Source organism: Danio rerio, chromosome 19 (assembly GCF_052040795.2).
Source record: "Danio rerio strain M-AB ecotype USA chromosome 19, GRCz13ab, whole genome shotgun sequence".
NCBI lineage: Eukaryota > Metazoa > Chordata > Actinopteri > Cypriniformes > Danionidae > Danio > Danio rerio.
Window position 1 is genome coordinate 44724467 of NC_141039.2, and position 27344 is coordinate 44751810.

The 27344-nt window shown below is 35.5% G+C and overlaps 4 protein-coding genes and 1 long non-coding RNA gene across 16 annotated transcripts in view; 3 read left to right on the top strand and 2 right to left on the bottom strand.

The window, feature by feature from the left end:
• The window catches only part of kcnq4 (potassium voltage-gated channel, KQT-like subfamily, member 4), a 115229-nt gene extending 101764 nt beyond the window's left edge, over window positions 1-13465 (top strand). The window contains exons 12-16 of the mRNA XM_088651521.1: window positions 7013-7144; window positions 7230-7368; window positions 8370-8739; window positions 8856-10690; window positions 11083-13465. Coding sequence (XP_088507647.1) covers window positions 7013-7144; window positions 7230-7368; window positions 8370-8573 — 475 coding nt within the window. The 3' untranslated portion in view covers window positions 8574-8739; window positions 8856-10690; window positions 11083-13465. The remainder of the gene's footprint in view (window positions 1-7012; window positions 7145-7229; window positions 7369-8369; window positions 8740-8855; window positions 10691-11082) is intronic.
• trioa (trio Rho guanine nucleotide exchange factor a) overlaps window positions 1-27344 on the bottom strand; it is a 573337-nt gene that overhangs the window by 421657 nt on the left and 124336 nt on the right. The window lies entirely within an intron of this gene.
• jtb (jumping translocation breakpoint) lies at window positions 15649-24834 on the top strand. 3 transcript variants are annotated; one of them, NM_001044944.1, is given in 7 exon segments: window positions 15660-16012; window positions 17190-17383; window positions 19478-19518; window positions 19812-19903; window positions 20740-20819; window positions 21823-21937; window positions 23439-24834. In NM_001044944.1, coding segments are annotated over 6 exon segments (477 nt in total). In that variant the 5' UTR covers window positions 15660-16012; window positions 17190-17279; the 3' UTR covers window positions 23484-24834.
• si:ch211-191i18.4 lies at window positions 24580-27309 on the bottom strand. The gene is given in 3 exon segments (NM_001082931.1): window positions 24580-25026; window positions 26708-26830; window positions 26907-27309. Coding segments are annotated over 3 exon segments (363 nt in total). The 5' UTR covers window positions 27039-27309; the 3' UTR covers window positions 24580-24918.
• LOC147832648 (uncharacterized) overlaps window positions 26677-27344 on the top strand; it is an 86553-nt gene continuing 85885 nt past the window's right edge. For 5 of the 10 annotated variants that reach the window (XR_015945426.1, XR_015945427.1, XR_015945428.1 and 2 more), the window contains exon 1: window positions 26905-26984. This is a non-coding gene — a long non-coding RNA (uncharacterized LOC147832648). Of the gene's footprint in view, window positions 26782-26904; window positions 27096-27344 lie in introns of those variants that run through there. The other 5 variants (XR_015945434.1, XR_015945433.1, XR_015945431.1 and 2 more) reach the window with 2 other exon arrangements.

Sequence of the window (27344 nt, forward strand, 5' to 3'; positions counted from 1 at the left end):
AATGCTGAGGTTTCACTTTTGTGGACGTCCCACCGTTTATCAGCGCTGCTGCACAAATGTGGAGGGTGGACCTTTTAGGCTTATGCAGAAGAAAGAATCGGGAATGGGCTAAGATCTGATTTCCCTTATACAAAATACTTGATTAACCTTCTGGATAATTTAGTTTTATATTTCATATTTTGTTTGTTGTGGTTTTTTTTTTTTGTTTCTGCATATTTTTTTATTAATTTTATTTATTCATTACACTAAATTTCATCTCATTTAAATGTCATTTCATTTCAATATTTTTTTTGGTTTACGGAGAAGATTCCCACACAACACATATTTCTGCACACTAGTCTTTTATTTTATTTTATTTTATTTAGTTTTATTTTATTTTATTTATTTTAGCAGAAGATTCCCAAATAATACATATTTACTTATGTACATTTGTTTGTTTCATTTCAGTATATTGATATATATTGATATATTTTGTTTTGTTTTTAGGAGACAATACCTCACAGCACTTTTAAATACCTGCTCTAAAATGAACATTAAATATATTTCAACACATATTTCTGCATATTTCACTAAACATTATTTATTTTATTTTATTTTATTTCTTTTTTTAGGAGAAGATTTTCACACAACACATATTTCCACACACTAAAATTTTTTATTTTTATTTTATTTTATTATTTTATTATTATTTATTATATTTAATTCAATTACTAGATTCTCACGCAACACATTATTGCACACCAAACATTTTATTTTATTTTATTATTTTTTTTAAGAGAAGATACCTCACAACATTTTTAAAATACCTGCTCTTAAATCAACATTTAATGCATTTTTTCAAACTAAACTAATTAAACATAATTTAATTTAATTTAATTCATTTTTTAGGAGAAGATTCGTACACAACACATATTTCTACACACTAAACAATATTTTATTTTATTTTATTTTAGCAGAAGATTCCCAAACAACACATATTTACTTATTTACACTTATTTATTTCATTTCATTATATTGATATATTTTCATTTTATTTAATTAATTACATTTTTCCCGGTTTTATTTTGCAAATCATTTAAATATCCTCACCTTACATCTGCTTAATCATTAAAAACATTCCCTTTTTTGTATATAGCCATTCCTATGTGTTTGCATGTTTCTCTCTACCTCATATAAAATATGAGGGCTGATATTCGCACATGCACCTATTCTTAGAGAGCCCATCTCAGATGCATCTCTAAAGCTGACCATATAATGATACACCCATACAGTGCGTTCCGTCAACCCAGCGAGTCAGCATTTTAAACAAACCCTTGGAGGATGGAAATAAATGGGATTTCTTTTTTCTTCTCTCCTTCACTTTTTCCCTCACCCCCACCCTTTTTTGTATCCACACCTGAGACCCGCCCTGGCAAAATATGCAGCTACCTGCAAAATGAAAAGGCGAAAAAGATATATATGCAGACAGCAAAAAAAGCGTAAAGTCTGGAGTCATCAGGAAACTTGTTTGTTGTTGTGTGTGTTGATGTGAGCAGATGTGGACTTCATCTGAAACTGCACCATCACCCGGCCGGAGATGCACAGCTCAACACTTACTGATGCTCACGCAAGCTGTTCCTGCAAAACAATGCCTCTTCTTTACAAAAATATAGAGAAAAGAAAAAATAAAGAACTTCTAGAATTTACCAGCTCAAGTAAAAGACTTTTCTCCAAGCTCGGTTCCCCCCTCTGCTGGATGCTTAAAAAAATCAATGGCCTGTTTAGCATGCGCTTATATTGAAGACCGAAGCTGCATTTTCCTTCGTCTTAGTCCCTTTATTCATCAGTGGTCCCCACAGGGGAATGAACCGCCAACTTATCCAGCATATGTTTTACACAGTGGATGCCCTTCCAGATGTAACCCAGTACTGGAAAAACATCCATACACACACATTCACACTCATACACTACGGCCAGTTTAGCTTATTCAATTCACCTATAGTGCATGTGTTTGGACTGTGGGGGAAACCGGAGCACTCGGAGGAAACCCACGTGAACACAGGGAGAACATGCAAACTCCACAAAGAAATGCCAACTGAGCCTGGCAGGACTCGAACCGGCGACCTTCTTGCTGTGAGATTACAGTGCTAACTAATGATAATTAGGTTTATAAATAGATAAATGTAACAATAGAAAAATGTGTAAAGTAGTAAATGACTTAATAACACAGATATTGGGATGTTTTAGGATTATTGTTAATCCTAAATTAATCAATTAAATATTTTTCCTTTTATATTTTCTGCATGTATTTTTCATTTATATTATTTTTTAAATATTAATACATTATTACTACATTTTTTAAATATAAACACATTATTAATGTGTTTATTTATTTTCATATGTACTTATTCCTGCATTTTTATTTATTTACGTAGTTATTTATTTTTTGAAATTTTTTTTTACACATTTCTAAACTTTTTTTATGTCATCCAAATCAAAGAAAATCCTAAACACTTTTTTTTCTATTTTTTTGTTTCTATTTTGGCTTTCATATATATATTATTTTTCTCCTGTATTTATTTATTTTTTTTGCTTGAATTTAATTTAATTTTTATATATCATTATATCTATATTGGAGACACGGTGGCACAGTGGATAGCACAATCACCTCACAGCAACAAGGTCGCTGGTTCGAGCCTTGGCTGGGTCAGTTGGCATTTCTGTGTGGAGTTTGCATGTTCTCCCTATGTTTGTATGGGGTTTCCTCCATGTGCTCTGGTTTCCCCCACTGTCCAAACACATGCACTGTAGGTGAATTGGGTAAGCTAAACTGTCCGTAGTGTATGCGTGTGGTTGGGTGTGTGGGTGTTTCCCAGTGATGGGTTGCAGCTGGAAGGGCATCCGCTGCTTAAAACATGCGCTGGATAGGTTGGCGGTTCATTCCGCTGTGGCAACCCCAGATTAATGAAGATACTAAGCTAAAAAAGAAAATGAATGAATGAATAAATAATTTGTTTCATTTGATTTTTCCATTTAGTTATTTGACTGTTTGTTTATGTTTCAAATGTAATTATTTACGTGTTTATTTATTATCATATACATTTATTCCTGCATTTATTTATTTCTGTATTTTGGATTTTTTTACTTTTTAAAACATTTTTAATGTCATCCAAATCTAAAGAAATCCTAAATTAGTTCATTTATATATATATATATATATATATATATATATATATATATATATATATATATATATATATATATATATATATATATATATACAGTGCCCAACATAATTGAGGCAATGTATTTTGGTGCATTTTAACAAAACAGATTTAATAAACAGATATACTTATTAAAATAATATTTTAATCACCAAACATCTTTAGAAATGGAAAGATAATACAATTACATTTATATTGCACAAAAAAATGACAACCTACAAAATTTCAACTAAATTAGATTTTTCCTCTTTTTAAATTTGTATTTAATGTTTTTCTATAAAACATATGTTTAGATTTACTAGTTTTTAGACCGTTATTGTGAGTTATTTTTATTTTTTTAGTTAGATAAGCTCCAGATTTGGCTTCAGAACCGACTAATCTAATATATATGCACAAATATAATATTGTACAACTTCCTGCTAAAATATAAATTTAAAATAAACATTTGTGATGTACTCATATATGCTGAGCATTATATATATATTTTTATTTTTTTAATCTTTTTTTGATGTCACCCAAATCAAAGTAGGCACACCACAGCTCCAAAAATAACATTTAGAATAATATAATAATATTATCTTCACCATGTCACCAGTATCATTACAGTAGCTACTAGCAACTCCAGCTGCCATTTTTTACCGTACATTTAGCAAAAATTCATTTTACCGTGTAGGGCTAAGCTGTTTGTGGCTAACAAAAAATTAGCAGTGCAGTCAAAGACATTGATGTGATGTCATGTGAGTCAGAGATTCAGAGAAATCACCTGAAATATTATGATTTGATCATATCGGTTGCATAAAGTATCTGACAGGTTTTCTCTTTCTTGACTATCTATCTATCTAGCAAAAGCAGTCCAGAGACTGCAGGTGTTTGTGTGTGTAATCGATAGGGGTGCAGCGGATCACAAGACTCACAGTTGGGCTCATATTGCTGTTTTTGAGTCATGGATCAGATCATTTTGCAGATCAGGGCTATAAAAAGAAGGAACAAACATAACTTTTGCTTTAGAACTGCAGGAATTAAAAAACAATATAACATCATCAATTGCACAAATAAATACAGATGAAACGTCACATTTTGACAAAGTTTGAAGGATTTATTTATCTTCATCATTTACTCACACTGAAGTGGTTCTAGACTCTTATCAAAGTGTTTATCTTCTGTTGAACTCAAACGGTTTTGTGTTCTCAAATGGAGCAAGTTCACAGAACTCATAAATATTAGTTTTTTTACTTTTCAAAACTCTTGTAGACTTGGATTTCAGCCTTTGCTGCAGCAATATCTGTATCTAAATCCAACTTTTCCTTCATTGCTCTTAGCTTTGCCTCCTCTAACTCCAATTGTTGTTTCTTTTCAAACACAGCGGCACGTTTCTTTCAAGCAGCCTTTTTAGCTTCTGCTTTTAGGCGTGCTGACACAGCAGATGATGCCGCTGAAGATGATTGACCTGATTTTGATGAAGATGATGATCTTGAAATGTTTGATGCTGCACGCCATGAATAGTCTCAGAAATACTCTCATCAAAGTCCACACCATTGTCAAGATGGTCTTGTTCTCTTTTATATGGAATTTCCACTTCCTTTTGACTTTGAGCAATCCAAACATGCATCTCATCAATAAATCTTTTAAAACAATCCATTTTTGGCTGAAACCAATTTTCTTGTTCCACCTTTCTTTCTTCCACAGGCTGCAACATTTGCACTGAATCATTAGCTTGTTCAAACTCTTCAAGAGTATTAAGAAATGTGATCAGGAGGCACTTTGCTTCGTCAACACCTCCAGTTTCAGATTGTCTTGATTTTATTTCATTCATTTTGCAGGTACATGCCCCCATTTTCCCTCTGCATGCTCCAATAATCTTTGTTAAAGAGCCTTTCTCTGTCAAAGCAAAAGTCTCTTGTGCTTCATCCATTTTTCCAATAATTAAATCTTTGTACTCATATAGATATTTTGTCATCTTCCAGTCTGTAATCACAAGCAAGCCAATCTTTTATCCAAAGTTTCCATCATCGAGACTTGTTACAGTGAAATCAGCAGCAGGTAAAGTTTCAGATGCAAGACACTTGCTTGAATTTCGAACCATTTTTTTTTTCTTGCTTCCAAAGCATGTTCCAAAACAAACAATTTACAATGTTTTCTCAATGTCCTCCAAAGGAGCATCTGAAAACTGCGTCTCTACCCACTGGCATGCTTGCTGATTAGGTTCAGCCCAATGACTGTAAAAAATATGGACGACGCGACAGCCCCTTTTCCCATTGAACGCCTTGAGGGAAAAACGCCTGCTTGACGGGCACAAACTGTCGCAAAAGACTGCTGAAATTGGAGCCTTGACATGCGCAGAAGGACTGTCTGATGGAGCCAGAGGAGGAGCCGCGAAATCGAGTCGAGCTTCCAACCAAACGCTTTATGTAAAATCAACCACGCCCCCCGAACTTCTCAGCATGCGTTTGCTGTCATATCAACACAAATGGATGTAATAACGTTAACAAATATAAGGGTTTTATATATTCAATCGCGCCAGCTCCGGGCCACAGCGCATAACCTACTCGCGGCGTCGCGGGCTGATTCCGGCTCGCATGCGGCAGCGCCGGCTCGCTCGGCCACCGCATCTGGCTCGATTGACTCGGGCAGTGAGTCCAGGCATCCGGAGTAGGTCCAGCAGAGGTAGTCAGTCTGAGCTCTGAGGGGTAAGTCTCCGGCAGGCGAGAATCTGGCTGGAACTGGCCCGAGTGTATTTTGCTATCTGGGTGGCTAGGCGTACGTGTATCAGCAAACTAATAAAGCCTGAAAAAAGCCCTGACCTTAGCAAATAAACAGTGTTCCACCAGATCATGTATGTCAGAAACTGTAGTTTACTGCTGAACTCATTTTGTCATGGTAAAATAACACAGAAATCGAATAATAACACTTCAGTCTCCTGCCGAAGCTCAGACGCCCTGCTTTGAGAAACTGTCAATCACAACTGTCAATCACGATGACACGCCCAGCATTAAATTACTGCTAAAAACAAACTGTTTACAAAAATGAAGATCTGCACCTATTTCAGCACAATAACCAGTGCCTTAATCCACCAGAACCATCTTTCGGGACATTTTATTGCAAGTGTAATATATTTTTTTATTTGGGCTCAAGTCTACTTCATTAACACAGAGGAGGCGGGCTTTATGACTTGTACTGCAGCCAGCCCCCAGGGGGCGATCTAACGGTCGAGACCTTCACTCAAACGCAGGCTTGCGGCACACTTGGTTCAGCCGATATTGGCTCTCCTACAGTGTAGTGACTAGTATGCCCTATAGGTGGCAGCACAACAGCTGGCAAAAAGCAGGCCAAAAATTAATATTAAATCATTCATTCCCTTGTCAGTTTAGTCACTTTAATAATGCGGGGTCGCCACAGCGGAATGAACTGCCAACTTCTAGCCACAACCCATCTCTGGGAAACATCCATAAACACTCATTCACACACACACTCATACACTACAGGTAATTTAGCCTACCCAATTCACCTGTACCGCATTTTGTGTAAGGCAATCGTTTTTCTCCAGTGAATTGAGTTCCCTTAACTGCATTGTAGATTTCAAGTGGTTCTAATGTGCTAGTTATTACGACTTCTAAAGTACGTCCTAGTACGTCCATCTGTAAATAATACCCCTTGTTTTCTAAAACTGCACCTGTATCCTGCACTTGCTGCTATTGCACTCCTGGTTAGACCTAAACTGCATTTCGGTGCCTTGTACATGTGTGATGACAATAAAGTTGAATCTAATCTAATCTAATCTAATCTAAATATTTTGTGTCTTGTGAATGTAGGATCCTAAAGTTCCTGGTGGCCAAGAGGAAGTTTAAAGAAACCCTGCGGCCGTATGATGTGAAAGACGTGATCGAGCAGTATTCGGCTGGACACCTCGATATGCTGGGCCGAATCAAAAGCCTGCAGATGAGGTTTGATCAGATCAGCCTTCATTCACACAGTCAGTGTTTAATCTTCATTTCCTAATAGGTGACACTGGAGTCTCTCTCTGCACAGGGTGGATCAGATCGTGGGCCGTGGCGCCATTCCATCTGATAAGAAGCTGAGGCCTGAAAAGGGAGAGAAAACTCCTCCTGAACTGGAACAGATGGATGAATATAGCATGATGGGACGCGTGGTGAAAGTAGAGAAACAGGTGAACTGTCTATCTATCTATCTATCTATCTATCTATCTATCTATCTATCTGTCTGTCTGTCTGTCTGTCTGTCTGTCTGTCTGTCTGTCTGTCTGTCTGTCTGTCTGTCTGTCTGTCTGTCCGTCCGTCCGTCCGTCCGTCCGTCCATCCATCCATCCATCCATCCATCCATCCATCCATCTATCTATCTATCTATCTATCTATCTATCTATCTATCTATCTATCTATCTATCTATCTATCTCCTCCATCCATCCATCCATCCATCCATCCATCCATCCATCCATCCATCCATCCATCCATCCATCCATCCATCCATCCATCCATCCATCTATCTATCTATCTATCTATCTATCTATCTATCTATCTATCTATCTATCTATCTATCTCCTCCATCCATCCATCCATCCATCCATCCATCCATCCATCCATCCATCCATCCATCCATCCATCCATCCATCCATCCATCCATCCATCTATCTATCTATCTATCTATCTATCTATCTATCTATCTATCTATCTATCTATCTATCTATCTATCAATATATCTATCTATCTATCTATCTATCTATCTATCTATCTATCTATCTATCTATCTATCTATCTATCTATCTATCTATCTATCTATCTATCCATCCATCCATCCAACTGTAAGCATTCAATAATAAAATGATTAGTTAAAATAGAAATTTTGGGAGAAATTTGATAAAATTTAGGAGACGAACTGTAATTAGTCAACTATTCTCGAGTCATTTCTGACTACCGCACATATCTAATGTTTGATTAGTAAGCAAAGTTTTTATTACAGCCCGTTTATTGTTTTAAATAAGATATTTATCGTATTTTTTCATCCTTGTCTGCAGTCCATCGTGTTGTGTGGTTTTCAAAACTGCTGACATCCAATAAATTGTCCTCCCTCATTTCCTGAGCATTATCAGATTATGATGAAATAGCACCGGATCCTGTTGTAAGTTGACTACAGTGTCGTATTTCCCTCTTCAGGTGCAGTCCATCGAAAACAAGCTGGACCTGCTACTAAACTTCTACTCGCAGTGCCTGAAAAAGGGCTCGTCCCACTTCACCCTGTCATCCCTCCTGGAGCCCGATTCCACCTCTGACTACCACAGTCCCACCGACAAACATGACCTGTTCCCCTCCGCAAACACTCTTAATATCTCCCACTCAGACAGCGGTAACATGGAGTGACCCTCCTCACTTCTGACCTCTGCATCAGGGCAACTCATCCAAAGGCTAAATACCTCCCGCCGCAAAACCTAGCACAGCTCCTGCACACTGCTGCTGTATACTTGCATGGGTTCATCCTTTGCACAGTGGACGATGGCCCACTTTTATAGACTATATATATATATATATATATATATATATATATATATATATATATATATATATATATATATATACATACATATATATATATATATATATATATATATATATATATATATATATATATATATATATATATACATATATATGCCCTGATATTTTGCAATGATTTTGTTTCATTTAGAGAAATATTCTGAAGACTTTACTGAAGTTCTCCAGCAGAGGGCAGAGTTTTTGTCTTTTTATCAGTCTTCCTATATTATGAGGGCAGTTATTTTGATTGCACTTCTTTCCTAAAAGTCTCTGTGCCAATTTTTTATTTTCTTGAGTTTTATTTAGGTTTTTGATAATCGATAGGCCCCCCCAGAGCGATTCTATTTTTCTCTCCGTCTTTTTTTCTAAGAAATCAGAGCATTGTGAACTTCAATTTGCATTTTTTGGACTCTGCCTTACGCTTTGGCCTGATGCAACAGACTCCTTGTGCCACGAGAAGTCGTTGAGCTTCTATTGAATGTACTGCATCCAGTACTCTTTATTTATCATTGAGAAAACAGCATCAAAGATTGCTGTAAAGAGCAGCATGATGGACCGACGGACAGTATTTCCACCAAAGCATCGACTCCTGTCACTTTTATCCCGCATGGTTCCTTTCAGGAGGGAAAGAAGATGTTTTCTTCCCAGATTGTGGTGTCTTTCATTGGGCCGCACTCTTCTGCACCCTGCATCATCTCTCAGAAGCCCACCGTGCAAAAAGAAAGTGAACTAAATAAATGCAGAATATTCTTCTATGAAATAGCCAGCATTAAAGAGCATGTTAGTAGTTTGAGTAGTTCAGGCAAGTTTGTTTTGTTTAGTGGGGCTAGTTCTAGAGGCCTTGCAGCCCTCATGTCTTCATTGAGCATGTGCATCAGTCCATCTGCAAACAAACCACAGGATCGCAGAGCTCCAGATCTTCTCCCCCAACGTGATGCTCCAATGGTTGAGATTCAAAGGGATAATTCACTCAAAAACCTTAAGTTATGCCATTCCAGACCCGTATGATTTCAAGGGAGATTTCAAATAGATTGCATTTGCTTTGAAACCATATATTCCTTCATTCATTCGATTTCCTTCGGCTTAGTCCCTGTTTATCAGGGGTCGCCACAACGGAATGAACCATCAACTATTCTGGCATTTGTTTTACGTAGCGAATGTTCTTCCAGCAGCAATCCAGTGCTTGGAAAGACCCATATACTCTCTCATTCATACACACTCATACACTACGTCTAATTTAATTCATCCAGTTCACCAATAGCACATGTCTTTAGACTTTGGGAGAAACCGGAGCACCCGGAGGAAACCTAAACAGGGAGAACATGCAGAAAATACCAACTGGCGGAAATACCAACTGGCAAAGCAAGGGACTTGAACCAGTGACCTTATTGCAGTGACAGTCTTAACCACTGAGCCACCGTGCCACCTGGAAACTTTATATGTATATATCTGTGGAAAAAATATTAGGGTTTTTCGAATTTCAGATTAAAATATTGTCATTTTGAGCATTATTTGGCTAAAATTAAAATTTTCTATTACTAATACAGTTCAAAAGAGGTTATTCCACCAAACATAAATTCCTGAATTCTTAAAAAAAAATTTGGTGATGTGTTGTTTAAAAAACAAATACAAACATATCTAATGACAAATAGCTTTCTTTTATTGGAAGAACTGTAAACAGAAATAAAAGTAAATATTTATACATATAAGATGTACAAGTTAAAGATAATTACAAAGTTAAAAATTAACACTACCTTGACAAAAGTCTTGTCGTCAGTCCCAGTTGTAAGAGCAACAAATAATGACAGATTTTTCTGATGAATGATCTGTTGAGCTGCATCCCAATCATCACAAATACTGCAGAAGACCTATTGGAACCCGCATGGACCCAAGATTCTCACAGAAATCAGTCAAGTTTGGTGAAGGAAAAATCATGGTTTGGGGTTATCCGCTTGTTAAGTGTGACGTCACGCGAATCGGCTTCCGGGTCCAAGCGCTCTATTCAACTGAATGGGGAGACTCTTGAAATGGTAATAATAAACGTTTATAAAGCGATTTAAGGCTTTTGAAAATCACGATCGCAGTATATATGTCCATGCCTAATATCCGATGGCCAGAAAGTGATTATTTTTTTATAAATTGTTAAATTTTTGGTATTTGTTATGCAGCAAGCCCAGAGATTGTTGTGTACACTATGGTTTTATATAAAATTAACTTTAATGTGTGATAGGAATAAAACGTGATCATAAACAAATGATTTCTCCACTCAAATAAATGGCGGCTTGGACCCGGAAACAGTATTACATACGTCACAAACACGTCACCGCTTAACAAGCGGATATTCAGTATGGGGGCGTGCAGAAGATCTGCAGAATGGATGACAACATCAACAGCCTGAGGTATCAAGATGTGTGCTGGCCATTACATTACAAAGCACTGGAGAGGGCAAATTCTTCAGCAGTATAGCGCTCCTTCTCATACTTCAACCTCAACATCAGAGATCCTGAAAGCAAAGAAGGTCAAGGTGCTCCAGGATTGGCCAGCCCAGTCACCAGACATTAACATTTTTGAGCATGTCTGGGGTAAAATGAAAGAGGAGGCACTGAAGTTGAATCCAAAGAATCTTGGTGAGCTCTGGGAGTCCTGCAGGAACGCTGTCTTTGCCATTCCAGATGACTTCATTAATAACTGATTTGAGTCATTGCAGAGATGTAGGGATGAAGTGTTCCTAGCTCATGGGAGTCAGACACAATATTCATTCTGTTTCCACTGCAGCAGGACTTTATATTCTATACTGGACATTATTTCTGTTAAGTGACAAGACTTTTGTCTAAGCAAAGTCAGACCTTGCTGTCCTAATTAAATCATTAAAAATCAAGGCATGATCATATTTTATTTTGGTAAAATAAGTGTAATCTAGAGGCCTTTGCCTTTCATATAAGCCTCTTCTAATAGCAAATGATCAACTAAAAGTCAAGTTATTATTTGTTGTTCGTAAAACTTGGATAGGTGACAAAACTTTTGTCAGGTAGTGTATATTTAAAATTACTGTCCATTTTAAATCTAGAGAAGTTTTGGAGTTGTCTTTAGTTTGCTTTACTCTCTGCAACTTTATGATTGGTTTAAATTTGGCACAGCATTATGGGTAATGTAGTTTTCAGTGCAAAGTCCAATATAAAACATGAAAATTGAGGTTGATTGAGGTTGAAAATTGAGGTTGAAAATTGATTGAAAAATAGGTTGATTTATGTAGCAACCTCTAAGGGTCCCAACAGATCAGTCTTCAAAGGTTTGTCAGATGTTTTACGTTGGTTTATCTGTTGTTTGTATTTCCTAGCGGAGAAAAAAAATAGTTTTTACAATGTAGTATATCTGACAAAAACATACTAGTAAACACCAAACAGAGTAATGAGGACGCTCATAATGAAGTTATTCTGATTAACTCAGGCAAGTGCACATGACTTTAAAATATTGAAAGTATTTGTATATGTTGAATGCTTGATTCTGATTGGCCAGTGAACATAAGGTGTGCCATTGTTCATTCATTCATTTTCTTGTCGGCTTTGTCCCTTTATTAATAAGTGGTCGCCACAATGGAATGAACCACCAACTTATCCAGCCCATTTTCATGCAGTGGATGCCCTTTCAGCCGCAACCCATCTCTGGGAAAGGTGTGCCATTATTTATCAGATAAATAGAGCTAAAGTTCCAGGCAGGTATTGACTGCATTACAGCTCCATATCACTACACTGAATGATTTCAGTTATATCAGTTAAAATCACAAAACTTTGGATGAGTTGTGTAGTCCGACACACAGGACAAAAACCTGATTTGAACAATGTGTTTAGGTGTTGTAATGATAGTGTGAGTAGAATAATTGACTTCAGCCTTTCTTCCATTGTGCATTATTTTTTTAATAATTCAATAGCCCGTCTTTAATTACTCCTTACATACTGCTTGAATTTTATGGTGACCCTAAATCCATGCACATTTGAAACAACATGTCATGTTTGAGTGAACTATCTCTTTAAAACTATGACCTTACACTAGGTTATGACCTCACAATGATTGCCTTTCATCATTTCTTAGAGATCAATAGGTCAAAGATCCAACCGGCACAACGTAATCACTTATATTATCTTATTTTTATTAACAAATAAACTGTCTCACAGGTGACCTTAACCTCAGCCGTGTACAGACTCGCCACGTTTTTTTGAGAGAAGATTGATGCATGACCTCCACATTAGTATCTATGCATGCAGACTGGTTCCAGCTTTATATGACATGCAGTTCAGGTAACGGGACAGCATGGAGGGGATTGTGGGAATACAGCGCTCCTCTGCCTTACTGACATACAATACTATAGCTAGAGCACACTGACCATGAGTTTACGGTACAACGGTGGACTTGTTTAGGCCACTCCACATGGCATTAATGGACAGAACTGGACTGAAGCCACCTTTTCTACATTGACTTTTCCCTCGCATCTGATTCTAGCACACGCTTTCTTTCTCCTTTCTGGCATTTGTTTCTACTGGACTACATTTGAAAACAAACACAAAGACGTCACTGTCCCTTTAAACCGAACAAGCTTTATTTTTCTCATTGATTTGATTGGTAACTGTTAATGTGAGAGGTAACTTGATCTATAATATGTATGTTTAACACTGATATGATTGTAAGAAAATGAATAAATTCAGATTTTTGTTTATGAAAAACGGGTGTGATGTCTTGATATAGGATGTGTACTTTGTGTAACATCTTTTTTTAGGTTTTTCTTTCTTTCTCTTTTTTGTAATTGAACTTTTTGATTTTATTTTTAACTTTTATGACCCACACGACATGAAAATCACAATACAAAATCAACATTCAGGAAAATAATGTAAACAAATTATAATAAAAATACGCTTAAAAATAATAAAAATGTAGCAAAACAAAAATTATAACAAATATAAAATAATACAATGCAATATAACAGACAGTCAAATTGACAACCCTTCAATTTTCCTTTTATGTGCTCTCCAAATATTGCAAAAGCTACCCCGTTTCTGATTAAGAGTGTTGGTGGAGTCCTGAAGTCTTGTCAACATACGTTCATATGATGCAGTAGAAGTCATCAGTTCAATCCAACCCTAAAAGAGGAAGTATCTGAGTTCTTCAAATTTCGCAGCACCAGTCTTACAGCAATGATACATCCTGCGATGACTAGCCCAGCCTGCTTTATTAGGTTTTTCAAGGTTAATCAAACCCCATTACCCAAAACTTAACCCAGAGAGGTTTAAAGGAAAAAAATTACAATATTATTAATAATAATCATCATCATTAAAAATTTTAAAAATTTGATAGATTTGAACCCTAAATAAATCCTAATAAAACTATTGTCTGTATAAATGTAAGTGTACATTTACACAAGTAGGTTTGGGGTTAGAAAATGTATTTATTTATTTATTTGTGCGTGATTTTTGCTTAGCAAGGCATTTGTACTTTATCACAAATAGAGTAAAACAGTCCTTTTGACATTATTAATATATGTTGTATTATTTGATGTTTGTTATATTGTTATTCTGGCACATTTTATTATATAATTTTTCCCTTTGATTCAAAGCCAAATCAATATTTAATTATACAAAATGATTAATTCTTTCATTTTCTTCAGCTTAGTCCCTTTATTTTTATTCATCACCGCAATGATGAACAGGCAACTTACTCAGCATATGTTGTACACCGCAGGGAGAACATGCTAACTTCACACAGAAATCCCAACTGACCCAGCCGAGGCTCAAACCAGCGACCTTCTTGCTGTGAGGTGACAGTGCTAACCACTGAGCCACTGTGTCGCCTCAGAAAATTATCATAAAGTTTGAAAGAACAACATTTATTTTAATTACTTAAAATAGACGTAGCCTATAGAATAGTCGACTGTTAAAGACAATTATTATTTGTCTTGTGAAAAATGTATTAATTCTTAAATATTTCCCAAGTGATGTTTAACAGAGCAAGAAATAAATCACAATATAACCTATTATATTTTTCGTCAGGGGAGAGTCTTGTTGCTTTTTTTTTTAATTGGGAAAAAAGGTCAACATCATTAAGATTATACCCAGCAAACAATTGTGTGTTTAATCGACATCTAAATGTAGACAGTTTGGCTAACAAGGCTAAACTTGGGCTGTCAGTGAAAATCTAATAGACATCTAAGAATAACCCAAAATTAGAGTAGTCATCAAGTAGACGGATTAGACAGACTTTATTTGTGTAGTCATTCATTTCTGTTTAACTGATGACTAGTCTAATTTTGGCCTATTTTTAATGCCTATTAGATTTTCACTGACAGCTCAAATTTAGCCTTGTTTTAGCCAAGATGACTATGTTTAGACATAGATATCGTTTAAAAATAAAAGATGATTGCTGCAGGCACATTTGTAACTTAGTTAACCTAATTAACATAGTTAAACCTTTAAATTGTATACATTAATAAAAGAAACTAAATCTTGCAAAACAACTCGTAAAATATTATACTGTAATCATGGCAAAGACAAACAACATTAGTTATTAAAGCTATTATGCTTTTTAAAAAGTTTAAAGTCTTATTTCTATAAACAACACTTTAATAAGAATTCACAGGAGGGCTAATAATGTTGTCTTTAACTGTATCTGCATCAATAAAATAAACTACAGTGGTCCGTATTAAAACCCTTTAAACAGTGGTTTAGAAAGCAAGTACAGACTTAACCCGAGAGAACTTGACTAGAATTCCATTTAAACGTCCATTTGAGCTCCAGAAATGTTTCGAGATAAAGTCTCACTTTTACTAAAGTTAAACATATTTCCAGACGCTTTTACGGGAGCCGCTCCACAAGATGGCGGTACGTTTCAAGCTCACCCGAAAGCGCCTACATTCGGCTGTGACGTAATTCTCTCCGCTTGAGTATGGTAGACGGGCCCTCATCTAGGGGACTCTGTAAATAAACGTATTTCTGTGATTTATTCATTTATAACAGTGGCGCGTGTGTGTGAATCCAGAGTTTAAAGCCCGCTGGGTGTTTCAGAGATCCTCTGATGGGCCTGCCGCTGGGATCGGCTGGTCTGGGGTCAGTACTGCGTGTTCCTGCTGATGTGGACTGTGTTTGGCTGGAGCTTTAACACACTTTATCTGTTTACGAAACTACTGAGCTCATGGCTATGACGAGTCTGTATTATTGATGACAGAAGAGTGAAGTCAGGCCGTTTTACTCGACGAACGCTGAATTTGTGTTTGCTATACGGTAGGTGATTTTTTTAGTAAATAGTGTTGTTTATGAAGACACAAAGATGTAAATATTGTTTTCAGTGTTAACTTTTAATGGTTTCGATGGTTCTGTGTAAATTAAATTACATGTTAGTTGCTTTCGCTTAGTTTTTGATGGTCGTATCTTTTAGCGAGCCCACTTTTATTGTTTAACAGCTGTAACGTTAATTTAACTTGGCGAACTAACCTAGTCGTAAGTCGTTTTGCTTAATAAAAGTAGTTACTTTTGTCAGACTGTTATTAAAAAGCGATGTTATTTTTGTATTATCTTACTTTCTTTAACACATCGCTTGTCTGTTTAGTCATTACGTAAGTTAACGTAAATAGCTCAGATAATGAGATTATGACAATCTAACACTAAAGTTACCTTCCGACTCACTGTGTTTATCAGTTTTCCTGAATCAGCTGGGTTTCCTAGCATCAAAGTGTTGGGCAACTTTTTCTCTGTACATTTAAAATTTGTTCATGTTTATCTTAGACAAACATCATGTCCATTTTAAATAGGCATGACCCGGTATAAGATGCTGACTGTATGATAACCTTGGATTAAATATCACGGTTTTACAGTAACGTTATTGAGATTGCTGCCCTAAATTATATTCTTTTTAAATGTCTAGGTAAAAACAACTTTTTTTCACATTTGAACGCAAAGTATTATATATATATATATATATATATATATATATATATATATATATATATATATATATATATATATATATATAAAGATATTAAACGGTAAATTAACAGTAAACATGTCAGGCTAAATAAATAAAATAAACCATTGACATCTGTCTTCATTTTCAAAAACACTGTTTTTATTACAATTTAAAGCGTCATCTTGGATATATAATTCTGTTGGAGATACTACTATTCGAAAAAACAAAACAAAAAATCATCAATTTCAAAAGACAACGGTTAAATGTCATTCAGTTAACAATAGTTTATATGCGATCCTGGACATTAAGGTAAAGTTGGTTTTATATTTGCACATTTAGACTTTCTCTTTAAAAATATAATTTCAGAAATATATATCATATATATATAACTTTTGCTTAAATTAATTCATTTTATGCCGACATCCAAACTATTTGTTGTTGTTCCTTACATGACATTCTTCCTTATGTTTTTTTAATCAGTTTTTTCTATTACAGATACTTTGGATGTTTTGCTGCTTTAAGGAAAAGTAACTCTGAGCGATGATGAACCGCCAGTGAACGTCAGTCGTGTTGTTTTCTAAGCGCATGTGCATCAGAGTGATGGAGAGTGACTGCAGGATCCCCATGTCATGTCTGAGACCCCGAATCCTGGCCCTACACGCTTTATTCTGGGGCTTAGTGTCTCTTAGGTGAGAAAAATAATATACTCAAAAGTGATTATCTCATAATAATACACAAGACTCACTCATAGTCATTTACTCAAAGAAGTTCCCCCAAAAATGTCAATATTGCAACAGAAATAAAAGTGTTAAACATGCAGTTGAAGTCAGAATTATTCACCCTACTGTGTATTTGTTTTTTCAAATATTTCTCAAATGATGTTTAACGGAGCAAGGGATTTTTCCACAGTATTTTCTATATTATTTCCTCTGGAGAAAGTCTTATTTGTTTTATTTTGGCTAGAATAAAAGTAGTTTTTAAATTTAAAAACCATTTTGAGGTCAATATTATCAGACCTCTTAAGCAATATTTTTCTGATAGTCTACAGAACAAACCATCATTGTAAAATGATTTGCCTAATTACCATAACCTGCCTAATTAACCTAGTTAAGCCTTTAAATGTCACTTTAAGCTGAATACTAGTATTTTGAAAAATATCTAGTCAAATATTATGTGCTGTCATCATGGCGAAGATGAAAGAAATCAGTTATTAGCAGTGAGTTATTAAAACTATTATGTTTAGAAATGTATTTAAAAAATCTTGTTAATATTAAACAGAAATTTTAGAAAAATTATACTGTATGGCTTATAATGCTTTTTAAATACCCTATTTTTATTGTTATCAGACAAAGACTTTTATCTGGAGAGACTTTAAAGTGAATGTTTTTAAATGTGAATCCTTCATAAATAGTAGAATTTTTATCGTCTGTATTATTTATTGCTTTTAATGTCTTGTTATTTTGTTTCTTATCATAGAAAAGTGATATTTATAAATCAGATTTTGCCATGAAATAGCTAGATCAGAGATGCTCATCTCATCTGAGAAGAGAATGATGGGAAGGTTAGGGCCAATGCCTTCCACAAAGATCGTCATTTTTAATTTTACCATAAACTTTTGTTTGTTTGTTTAATTGTTGAGATACAAAAAAGCTGATGAAATTAAATGTTTAAATTAAATGTTGTGCATGAATTAGTCACTTTGGTCAGATCAGTCACCATTTCTCAGATCAGAATTGAATATCTCAAAACTATCTTTAAAAAGTTGCAAATGCTTTTGTACATCCAAGCAAATTATTATGTGCAATTCTCTGCTCTTTCCTACATTATCAGTTATTTATGTCATGTTGATCAAAATGTTTTTTGTTTTTTTGTTTTTTATCTCTGTTGAATAGTCTCAATCCCCACAACATTTAATCCTTTGCTAACAAGTTGTCATAATGCATTTTTTTATACATTTCCAGTAGACTTTTATTTTTCTTAATGGGTATACAATTGGTAAATTCCTCCCAGGTGAATCTTGACTTTTTCTAATGAAAATGCAATTCAAAGGAGATTCCTATGTTCACATTTCTATTTTTGTTTAGTTTTTTCTTTGTGCTATGCAGTGCTGTCTTTTCCTTTTTGTATCACAATGGCACAATCTGTCAACAAATCAAAGTACAACGCCATAAAATTAGCCATAGTTTACATCAGACAGCCCTCCACAGTTGACACAGAGACTTTTTATTCTAATGACTACTTCATTGATACAGAAATTTAGTTTTGAGAGTTGAACTAAGGATTTTGAGCAAGAGACTGGCTTTTGCAGGTAATCCATGGTATTTTGCTATTTGTATGTGTTGTTTTGAGAAATGCACTTACTGTTTTGCAAAATTTCAATTCTGATCTGAGAAATGTACCAAAGTGACTGAGGAAAAACTGTAAAATTAAAATGTAAGAATCCTCAACGAGCAAATCAAGTGTATTCAACATATTCAGCATTGAACACCATTGTGTTATAAATGGGATTGTTTATTGTAATTATAATTTTAACTTCAGCCCACCACCCTCAATCAAGTTTAGTTTTTGACCCTTCATAAGAAAATGTTTGGGCACCCCTGAGCTAGATTTTAGTTATATAGCTAGATATTAGACATAGCCAGAAACAGTGTGATCTGATTTTGCCATGAAATAGCTAGATGTTTCAATATGATATGGCAATGAATTCGAAATTCTCTCTCTCATAATAAAAAACAAAAGCTTTGATTGTGAATATAATTCTCTGTCCATATTTTTTATTATAGAGTATTTGGAGCAGCTCTTCTGAGCGATGAGAAGACAGCAGGTATGTAAAAAAAAAAAAAAAAAATCACAGACTCTAGACCAGGCATGTCCAAACTCTGTCATGGAGGGCCGGTGTCCTGCAAATTTTAGTTCCAACCCCAATTAGACACACCTGGGCTAGCTAATCAAGCTCTTACTAGGCTTTCTAGAAACATCCTTGCAGGTGTGTTGAGGCAAGCTGGAGCTCAAATCTGCTGGACGTTGGCCCTCCAGGACCGAGTTTGAGAACCGCTTCTCTAGACTTATGGTGTGGATCAAGTTCTTGTGATGATAATCCTTGTGTTTGTCTTGCAGTTGCCGTGACAAAGGCGATGACAGCACCATGTTGGCAGCTGGAGGAGTTTGTGGTGGCTAAAGAGTGCAGTGTATGCGAGGGTTTGCAATTGGTGAGAAATGTATTTAATCTAATGTCAACTTGATCATTGCTGCATGCCAATCCACATACAATGCATGCTTTTTGTGAAGAAAAAGTACATTGCTTTCAGTGTGTAACAGAAGTGTGTGCAAGCTTTAGAGTCATATTTATTTCTCATTAATGGAACATCCTTTTGCTTAGTTACATGACCTGTCAATCATCTTGTCATATCATTACAATTCATCATTATTTTCCTTCGGCTTGGTCCCTTATTAATCAAGAGTCACCACAGTGGAATGAACTGTCAACCATTCCGGCAAATGTTTTATGCAGCGGATGCTCTTCCAGCGGCAACCCAGTACTTGGAAACATGCATGCACACACACAAAATGGCAAATTTAGTTTATTCAATTCACCTATATTCACCTATATTCAATTCACCTGTGTCTGGACTGGTGGAAACCGGAGCACCCGGAGGAAATCCACACCAACATGGGGTGAACATGCAAACTCCACACAGAAATGCCAATTGGCCCAGCTGGGACTTCAACCATCGACCTTCTTGCTGTGAGCGGACAGTGCTAACCACTAAGACACCATGCCGCTATACTCATTTTCAACATGCTATAATTTGGGAGACACGCTTTCTATTTCTGATTATAGGATTGGTAGTTTGAAATTGACATGCAGTACATGTCTACACAAATGTTTTGAGATGCTGCCAGGTGATTGGCTCATAAAATGACACTAACCACCATCTAGTTTAAAATGTTTTAATGTAATTTATCTGTTTGTGTGTCTGTGTATATGCATGCATGTATTTTGTATTATTTTGCTTGCATTCTAAGCCCTTTGTAATCTTCACAGAAAACAATACCAGCCTGCAGCCAAACTGGATTTATAGAAAAGATCAACTGCACAAAGTCTAACAGAGACGAATACAAAAGGTCAGTGACTCTCCATCTAAAATGTGTGTCTTAGTCTGTTTGACTAACGGAGCCAAGCTCTGAAGCCATATACATGTAGGCAAACCTTTAACAAAAGTCTCATTGGCTTTAATAGTTGCTAAAATGTAACACTTTTAACCGTTTATAGAGTTTTGACCTATTTTTTTGTACCTAATTTAGTTTAAATCACTCAGGTTTTTAAATGGAATGGGATGAATGTATAAACAACAAACTGTATGAAGTAAATCCATTTGCAAATGAAAGAAATGAGAATCATTTTGAAAATGATCAGGTAGTGCATATTAAATGTAGAATTGGCCACTCAATACTTAAACATGCATATTTTTAAAAGGGTTAAAAAAAACTATTTGTGACTTGTGTAAGACTATTTTGATGAACAAAAAACACATTTTACTAAAATGTAAAGTTTATTTGTTATTAGAGATCGATTTTATTCTGCAAATATTTTAAAACGGTGTTTTCTGGAGCTATGCTCAAGTATTTATCATTGATTAAATTGAAACAACTTGTATGACTTTCAGTGTAGTTGTTTGTTGTTGTTTTTTGTATAATGAATTATTAAGAAACGGTTAAATTATATATTGAATATTTATTTCAAGTGTTGCTATGAATATAGCCAATGCTGCTGCTATAACATAAAAAAAAATAATAAAAAATAAATGTAATTTGTTGAGTCAATATATTGGAAAAGTGGCTTTTTCACACTTCTGAGTAAAAACTCAGCTTAAAATGGGAAGATAAATTAAGAAAAGATTCAACCATTCTGATTGCCTTCTCATAATTCAGTTTCTGTAGTTTGCAATTAATTTGCCAATACATGTTTTTTTTTTTTCAGGGATAGAAACACTTTAAGCAAATATTTTCCCCATCATTCCTTTTCCCCCTATATAAGTTCAACTTGAAGTTTAATGCATATCCTAGGGCTGCATGATACTAGAAAAATCCGACATTGCGATATTTAGTTTCTCTGCAATAAATACAGGGGCAGCAAGGTGGCGCAGTGGGTGGCACAATCGCCTCACAGCAAGAAGGTATTTGGTTCGAGCCCTGGCTGGGTCAGATGGCTTTTCTGTGAGGAGTTTGAATGCTCTCCCCGTGTAAGCTTTGGTTTTCTCTGCGTGCTCCAGATTCCCCAAAGACATGTGCTGTAGGGGAATTGGGTGAGCTAAACTGACCGTAGTGTGTGTGTGAATGAGTTTGTATGGATATTTCCCAGTGATGGGTTGCAGCTGAAAGGGCATCCGCTGTGTAAAACACATGCTGGATAAGTTGGTGGTTCATTCCGCTGTGGCAACCCTAGATTAATAAAGGGACTAAGCCCCTAAAAAATACAAAAGAGTACAGACAGAAGTGTGATAGTAGTGTTTTATTCAGTCACAAAGTATTCAAGTACAGAATTTGAATAATCAGTGTAAAATACCACTGCAAAAGTATATACTGCAGGGCTCAACAATAAGGACTGCCCGATGGCCCAGGGCCAGTGTGAGAGATGCTCGGGACAGTAGACAGAATTTTTACTGGCCCGATTGGGGCAGTGCTGCCTTGTCACTAAATTTTAATAGACGGCAACATGACCGCGACATTAAATTATGAGGCTAAAGGAAATGTCTGTTTCTAACTTTGTGGAAACATTTAAATAGGTACAGCATGACGAAAAAAATGAAGGTGATGTTTTGCTTAGTTTGCCGTCACTTTTAAGTCAGCCTCCTTTTGTTTTGCAATAAAATACGTGCATGTTTTCCATACTGCTATATTTTACTGCTAAATATTTTTCAAATATTTAAATTCTACAACTACTGACATTATTTTCATTCATTCAATTTCTTTTCAGTTTTGTCCCTTTATTAATCTGGGGTCGCCACAGTGGAATGAACCGCCTGACATTATTTCGTGAAACATTATTTAATAAATGTCGCTAACTTTTTTATTTCTTTTATGAGGCCAGTGAAAATTTTGGCAGGGCAAGTAAAAATCTGAATCACTGGTCCAATCGGGCCAGTAGAAAAAATCCTTAGCGTTGAACGCTGTACTGTATAAAATAATAAATAAAATTATTCTTTATTAAATAATACTATATGTGCCTGAATACTTTGAACTCTGTCAAACGTGCTAATGGTAATCGCTCACTCCATTATGGTGCAATAACTTCACAAGTTCACTTCTCATGTGTTCTTAACTGTTTCTCCTGGTCAACTTTAATCATAACTCCACATTGCATATCCTGTGTTGTGACTATTGTGGATGTGCACATTGCAATATCGATGTTAAAGGAATATATTGTGCAGCCCTAGCATATACAATTGAATCCAAAAATAATAGCTCTCCTGTGAATTAAAAACATAAATATTTCCCAAATGATGTTTAACAGAGCAAGGAATTTTTCACAGTATTTCCGATAATATTTCTTCTTCTGAAGAAAGTCTTATTTGTTTTACTTTAGCTAGAATAAAAGCAGTTTTAAATTTTTTAAAAACCATTTTAGGGTCAATATTATTAGCCCTTTTAAGCAATATTATTTTTCATTATACAATGATTTGCCTAATTATCATAACTCGCCTAATGCTAAGCTAATTCTCTTTCTCTTCGATTTCCATCCAGCTGTCGCTCAACAAAAATGGAGGAGCATCTGTTTTGGAAATTTGAAGGCACCATGTTGGCTCTCACTGTTGTCTTTGCAATAATAGTGGTGATCAGGCAACGCTCGCTTGACCGCCAAGCTTCAGACAAGGTCCGGAGGCAGATAGAATCTATTTAGTTGACCAAACGAACAGTACTAAATGTTGAGGGGCTTTGGGGCCTGGTGTTATAGACTCTCAGCAAAGGGCATAACTCAACAGCCCACAGAGACTCCCAGACTTTATCTGACTGGATGCACAAAGACTCTGAACAGACACGGCGTGCTCTCACTTCCCAGACTGACATTAATCATGGACGCTTCTCTGTGCAGGATTTAACTTTACCTTCTCCAGTGGAATATCCATTTTGAATCGGCAAACATTATGCAAGATTGGAGTCCTGTCTCTATTTTGTTGAAGCTCTGCATATACCTGTCCTTACAAAAATGCTGTGAAGGTGGTGTGTGTAGAACGAATATGAGAGTGTGTGTGTTGCATGTTTTAAATAATCACTAAAGCACATCAAGTATTTTCATGAACAGAGAATGAACTCTTTGTTCTGTTATTATGGGTTAATGTTATACAGGGTGTTATTTTTTTTGGCTCTGTTCATTTTGGAAAGTGCTACAGATCATGTCTTTTTCCTGACTTTCTCTAAACTGACACACTCATCCATCCATTAACACAGACCTGTTTCTTCCTGGAGCCTTAAAAGTCATTTGAATACCCGTGAATGTGCAGGTGTCGTTTGTTAAAATCCTTTATTTTCAGTATATATTTTAAAGTGTTTCTCCTTTAGAAATTTTGAGATTTTCCTTTAGAAACTTTGAGAGTTTTTTTTTTTTTGGTCATAGTGTTACTAAGTCTTTGCCCTCCTGAGTGTAAAAGAGATTTTTATATGAAAAGCATGTGAAGAAATGGCTTGGTTCGTGAAGTATACCAGCTCTGTAAACACATCTGACTGATATATGCAAGACTGCATTGTACTGTATATTGAAGCAGCTGGAGTTTGTTTATTCCCAAACCTTTCATTTTAAAGCACTTCACTGGCATTGCAAATTCTTCAATGGTTACTTTTCACTGAACACAAGATTATCTACCGCCATCTGCAGAAAGACTACTGGTTTTGGGTATAGACGTACATTTTTATTTACAATAAGGATTGGTTTGATAAAATGATACATGTATGGTAAGGACAATAGGTGGTTATTTTATTTAAACTCCACACTTTATGAAAGAAACCATGTGAATTTGGTCTGATTTTTGTCCTGTAGTCAACTTTACTGATCTACCTAAAATGTAAACAGTGTATTTTTATGAAAGATGTGTGACACTTCCTGTCCTCTGTTGATGAACTGAGGAATAAATAGGAAAATGAATTTTCTGTAGTCACGTGATTGTTTCATGAATGACTCGTATGCATTTTGTGATTTGATTTAAAGAGAGATGGAGAAAGAGTGAGGTCACAATGTCCATAAAAAGAAATGAGAGCACTTTGATCGTTTTGGGCAGGAGCAGATGTGGCCATGCTGAGAATATTTCATCGCAGAGCAGAACTTTTCAGTGTTGCACTGAGGAGAAAACAAAAAGGACAATGGTAAGAAATACTTCATTCTCAAATGCAGCTTAAGTTTGTTCAATTCTGCACAATGAGGTGAAGCTAAAGTTTCCAGACTTGTCATCAACAAACTGTTGGGAGGATTTTTATAATCTGATTCAAATTAATAATACATGGCATGGCAAGTTTTTTGCTTATGTTTGGTTATATGTCTCAGTGAACCAAAGTTACATATTTAATTCAATTACACCTAATTTATTAATCAAACTTTTGATTTTGTTTTGAGGGATATTGAGTGGTTCTTAATGACATTTGTGATATTAAATAAACGGTGAAAAGTTTGCATCAATTACTGGATGACTATGAAAGACTGCATGTATTTTTTATTTTACTGTTTAAATCAAACCGTATCACTTTTATTGTCACATCATCAGCAGCATGTGTACTGTGATGAGTGAAAAGCTTAGGTGCTGGCTCCAGACATTGCAAAATACAGACAGTCTAACTTCCATGTGCAACAAGTGTATAATAAAATACAAACTATGCATGTAGGTTTAAAGACGCACACAGTACAAATGCTTATTTTACAAGAAACATGTTTTGTGAACACTTACGCTGTCTGTTGGTGCTCTAATTTTACTGGTTTATACAATTAATATTTTCACAATATGAACCATTATAGGGATGGTCAAATGTATATTTACTTTATTATTTTAATTAAAATGAACTATTAAACTTGACTATAAAAGGGCAGGCCCCCCACCCCCATACATCTTGTTTTGGTGTTCTTTAGGGGGGATCAAGTGTTAATCAGGGGGGTCAGACCCCTAAACCCCCCTGTAATTCGCACCATCTATGGCAAAAATAATACGAATGTCACAAGTAACCAAAAACATAATTTTAATTTTAAGATGAAGCCTGATTTAAAGGGATAGTTCACCAAAAAATGAAAATATACACATTATTGTCTTTCCTGCAATTGGTTTGAGTTTCTTGCTTCTGTTGAACACAAAAGAATCTATTCTGAAGAGCTGTAAACGGTAACTTCCCAGGGTTTCTACAGGCATCATCAAGTCAAATTTAAGTCTTTTTAGACCCTTTTAAGACCATAAAGAATTAAAATTTAGAACTATACAGGGTTAAGATTTTTTCTAATGGCCCAGTATTATGAGGAATCGTGTAATTGTTTTTAGTGTATTTTCCCCTAATTAGGGAATTCCATTTGGGGAATTCGCTGTAAAAATGTCTAACAGCTTTAGTGATTTATCTCTTTGCAATAAAAAACTTAAATATAAAAAATATGTATTGTTGGTCATTGGATGGAAGTCAGTCCAAATTGAGTAGCTTTACTTGGACAGCAAAATTAAGACCGGTTTAGAACAATTTAAGACCTACAACGGAATAATTCAGTGAGTTTAAGACTTTTCAAGGCCTAAAATATAGCTTTTGAAATTTAAGACTTTATAAGACCCAGCAGAAACTCTGCTTCAATTGTAGTAAAAACAATAGTGGAGGTCAGTTGTTAAGTTACAGGTTTCTATCTTTCTTCATTTAGCGTTTAACAAAATAAAGAAAGGTTTAAAGCAAGTAAATAATGATAGAATTTTAATTTGTGGGTGAACTGCCCCCTTTCAGGTTTTACGAAATAGCAGTGTTGCTGGTCACGATATACGGAATAAAGTAAAGTGAAATACCAGAATTGTTATCCTCCTCCTCTTCAGACGTCTACAAACACCTGGCAAACGGTTGAACTTTTTCTTCAAAATGGGTACGACTTGTCTCTGAAGGTTGTCTTTAAAATTTGGCAGGTCTCTTGTCTGAAATAAACAGCGCATTGTACGGTTATCGAACGATCTGCAGTCTGAAGTGCGCACGCGCGATTTTTTAACTCACCGTTTCCGTCGGGTCGTCGATAAACAATCCAGTTGGATGGTAATCCGGCGGTCTTGATTCGACGCCACTGGTTTTAAAGTAAATATATACAGCACAGTGCAGCACGACGACAAGTATTGATAAATTTGACATGATATTTTCAAACTAGTCACGTGTATTAGGCTAGTGCTTGCTCTGGTTGTGAGTCTGGTAAGTGTTTTCCCGTAAAGACTCGTTGGGTTTATTGGTTCAGACCTTTTACGTCACAGGAGATTGTTGATCATCCTTGATGAAAGCGGTTTGATGAGATTTTCCAGGATTAATCGTTGCCATTCTGTGGCTAGATTTCTCTTTATACGACTCATCCGTCCCTTTATGACATTTAGCTGAATGTATAATGATGTCAAGCCTGTTGACACATCTCACAGTATAACGTTAGGCTAATCTTCTTTGTATAAA

What these genes read in the sequence shown, in the direction of transcription:
- jtb (XM_087294621.2), top strand. Translation starts at nt 17,280, where the DNA reads ATGTGCATCAGAGTGATGGAGAGTGACTGCAGGATCCCCATGTCATGT. An exon ending in TGGGGCTTAGTGTCTCTTAG is followed by an intron (nt 17,384 to 19,477) that starts GTGAGAAAAATA and finishes TTTTTATTATAG; the next exon opens with AGTATTTGGAGCAGCTCTTC. An exon ending in GAGCGATGAGAAGACAGCAG is followed by an intron (nt 19,519 to 19,811) that starts GTATGTAAAAAA and finishes TTTGTCTTGCAG; the next exon opens with TTGCCGTGACAAAGGCGATG.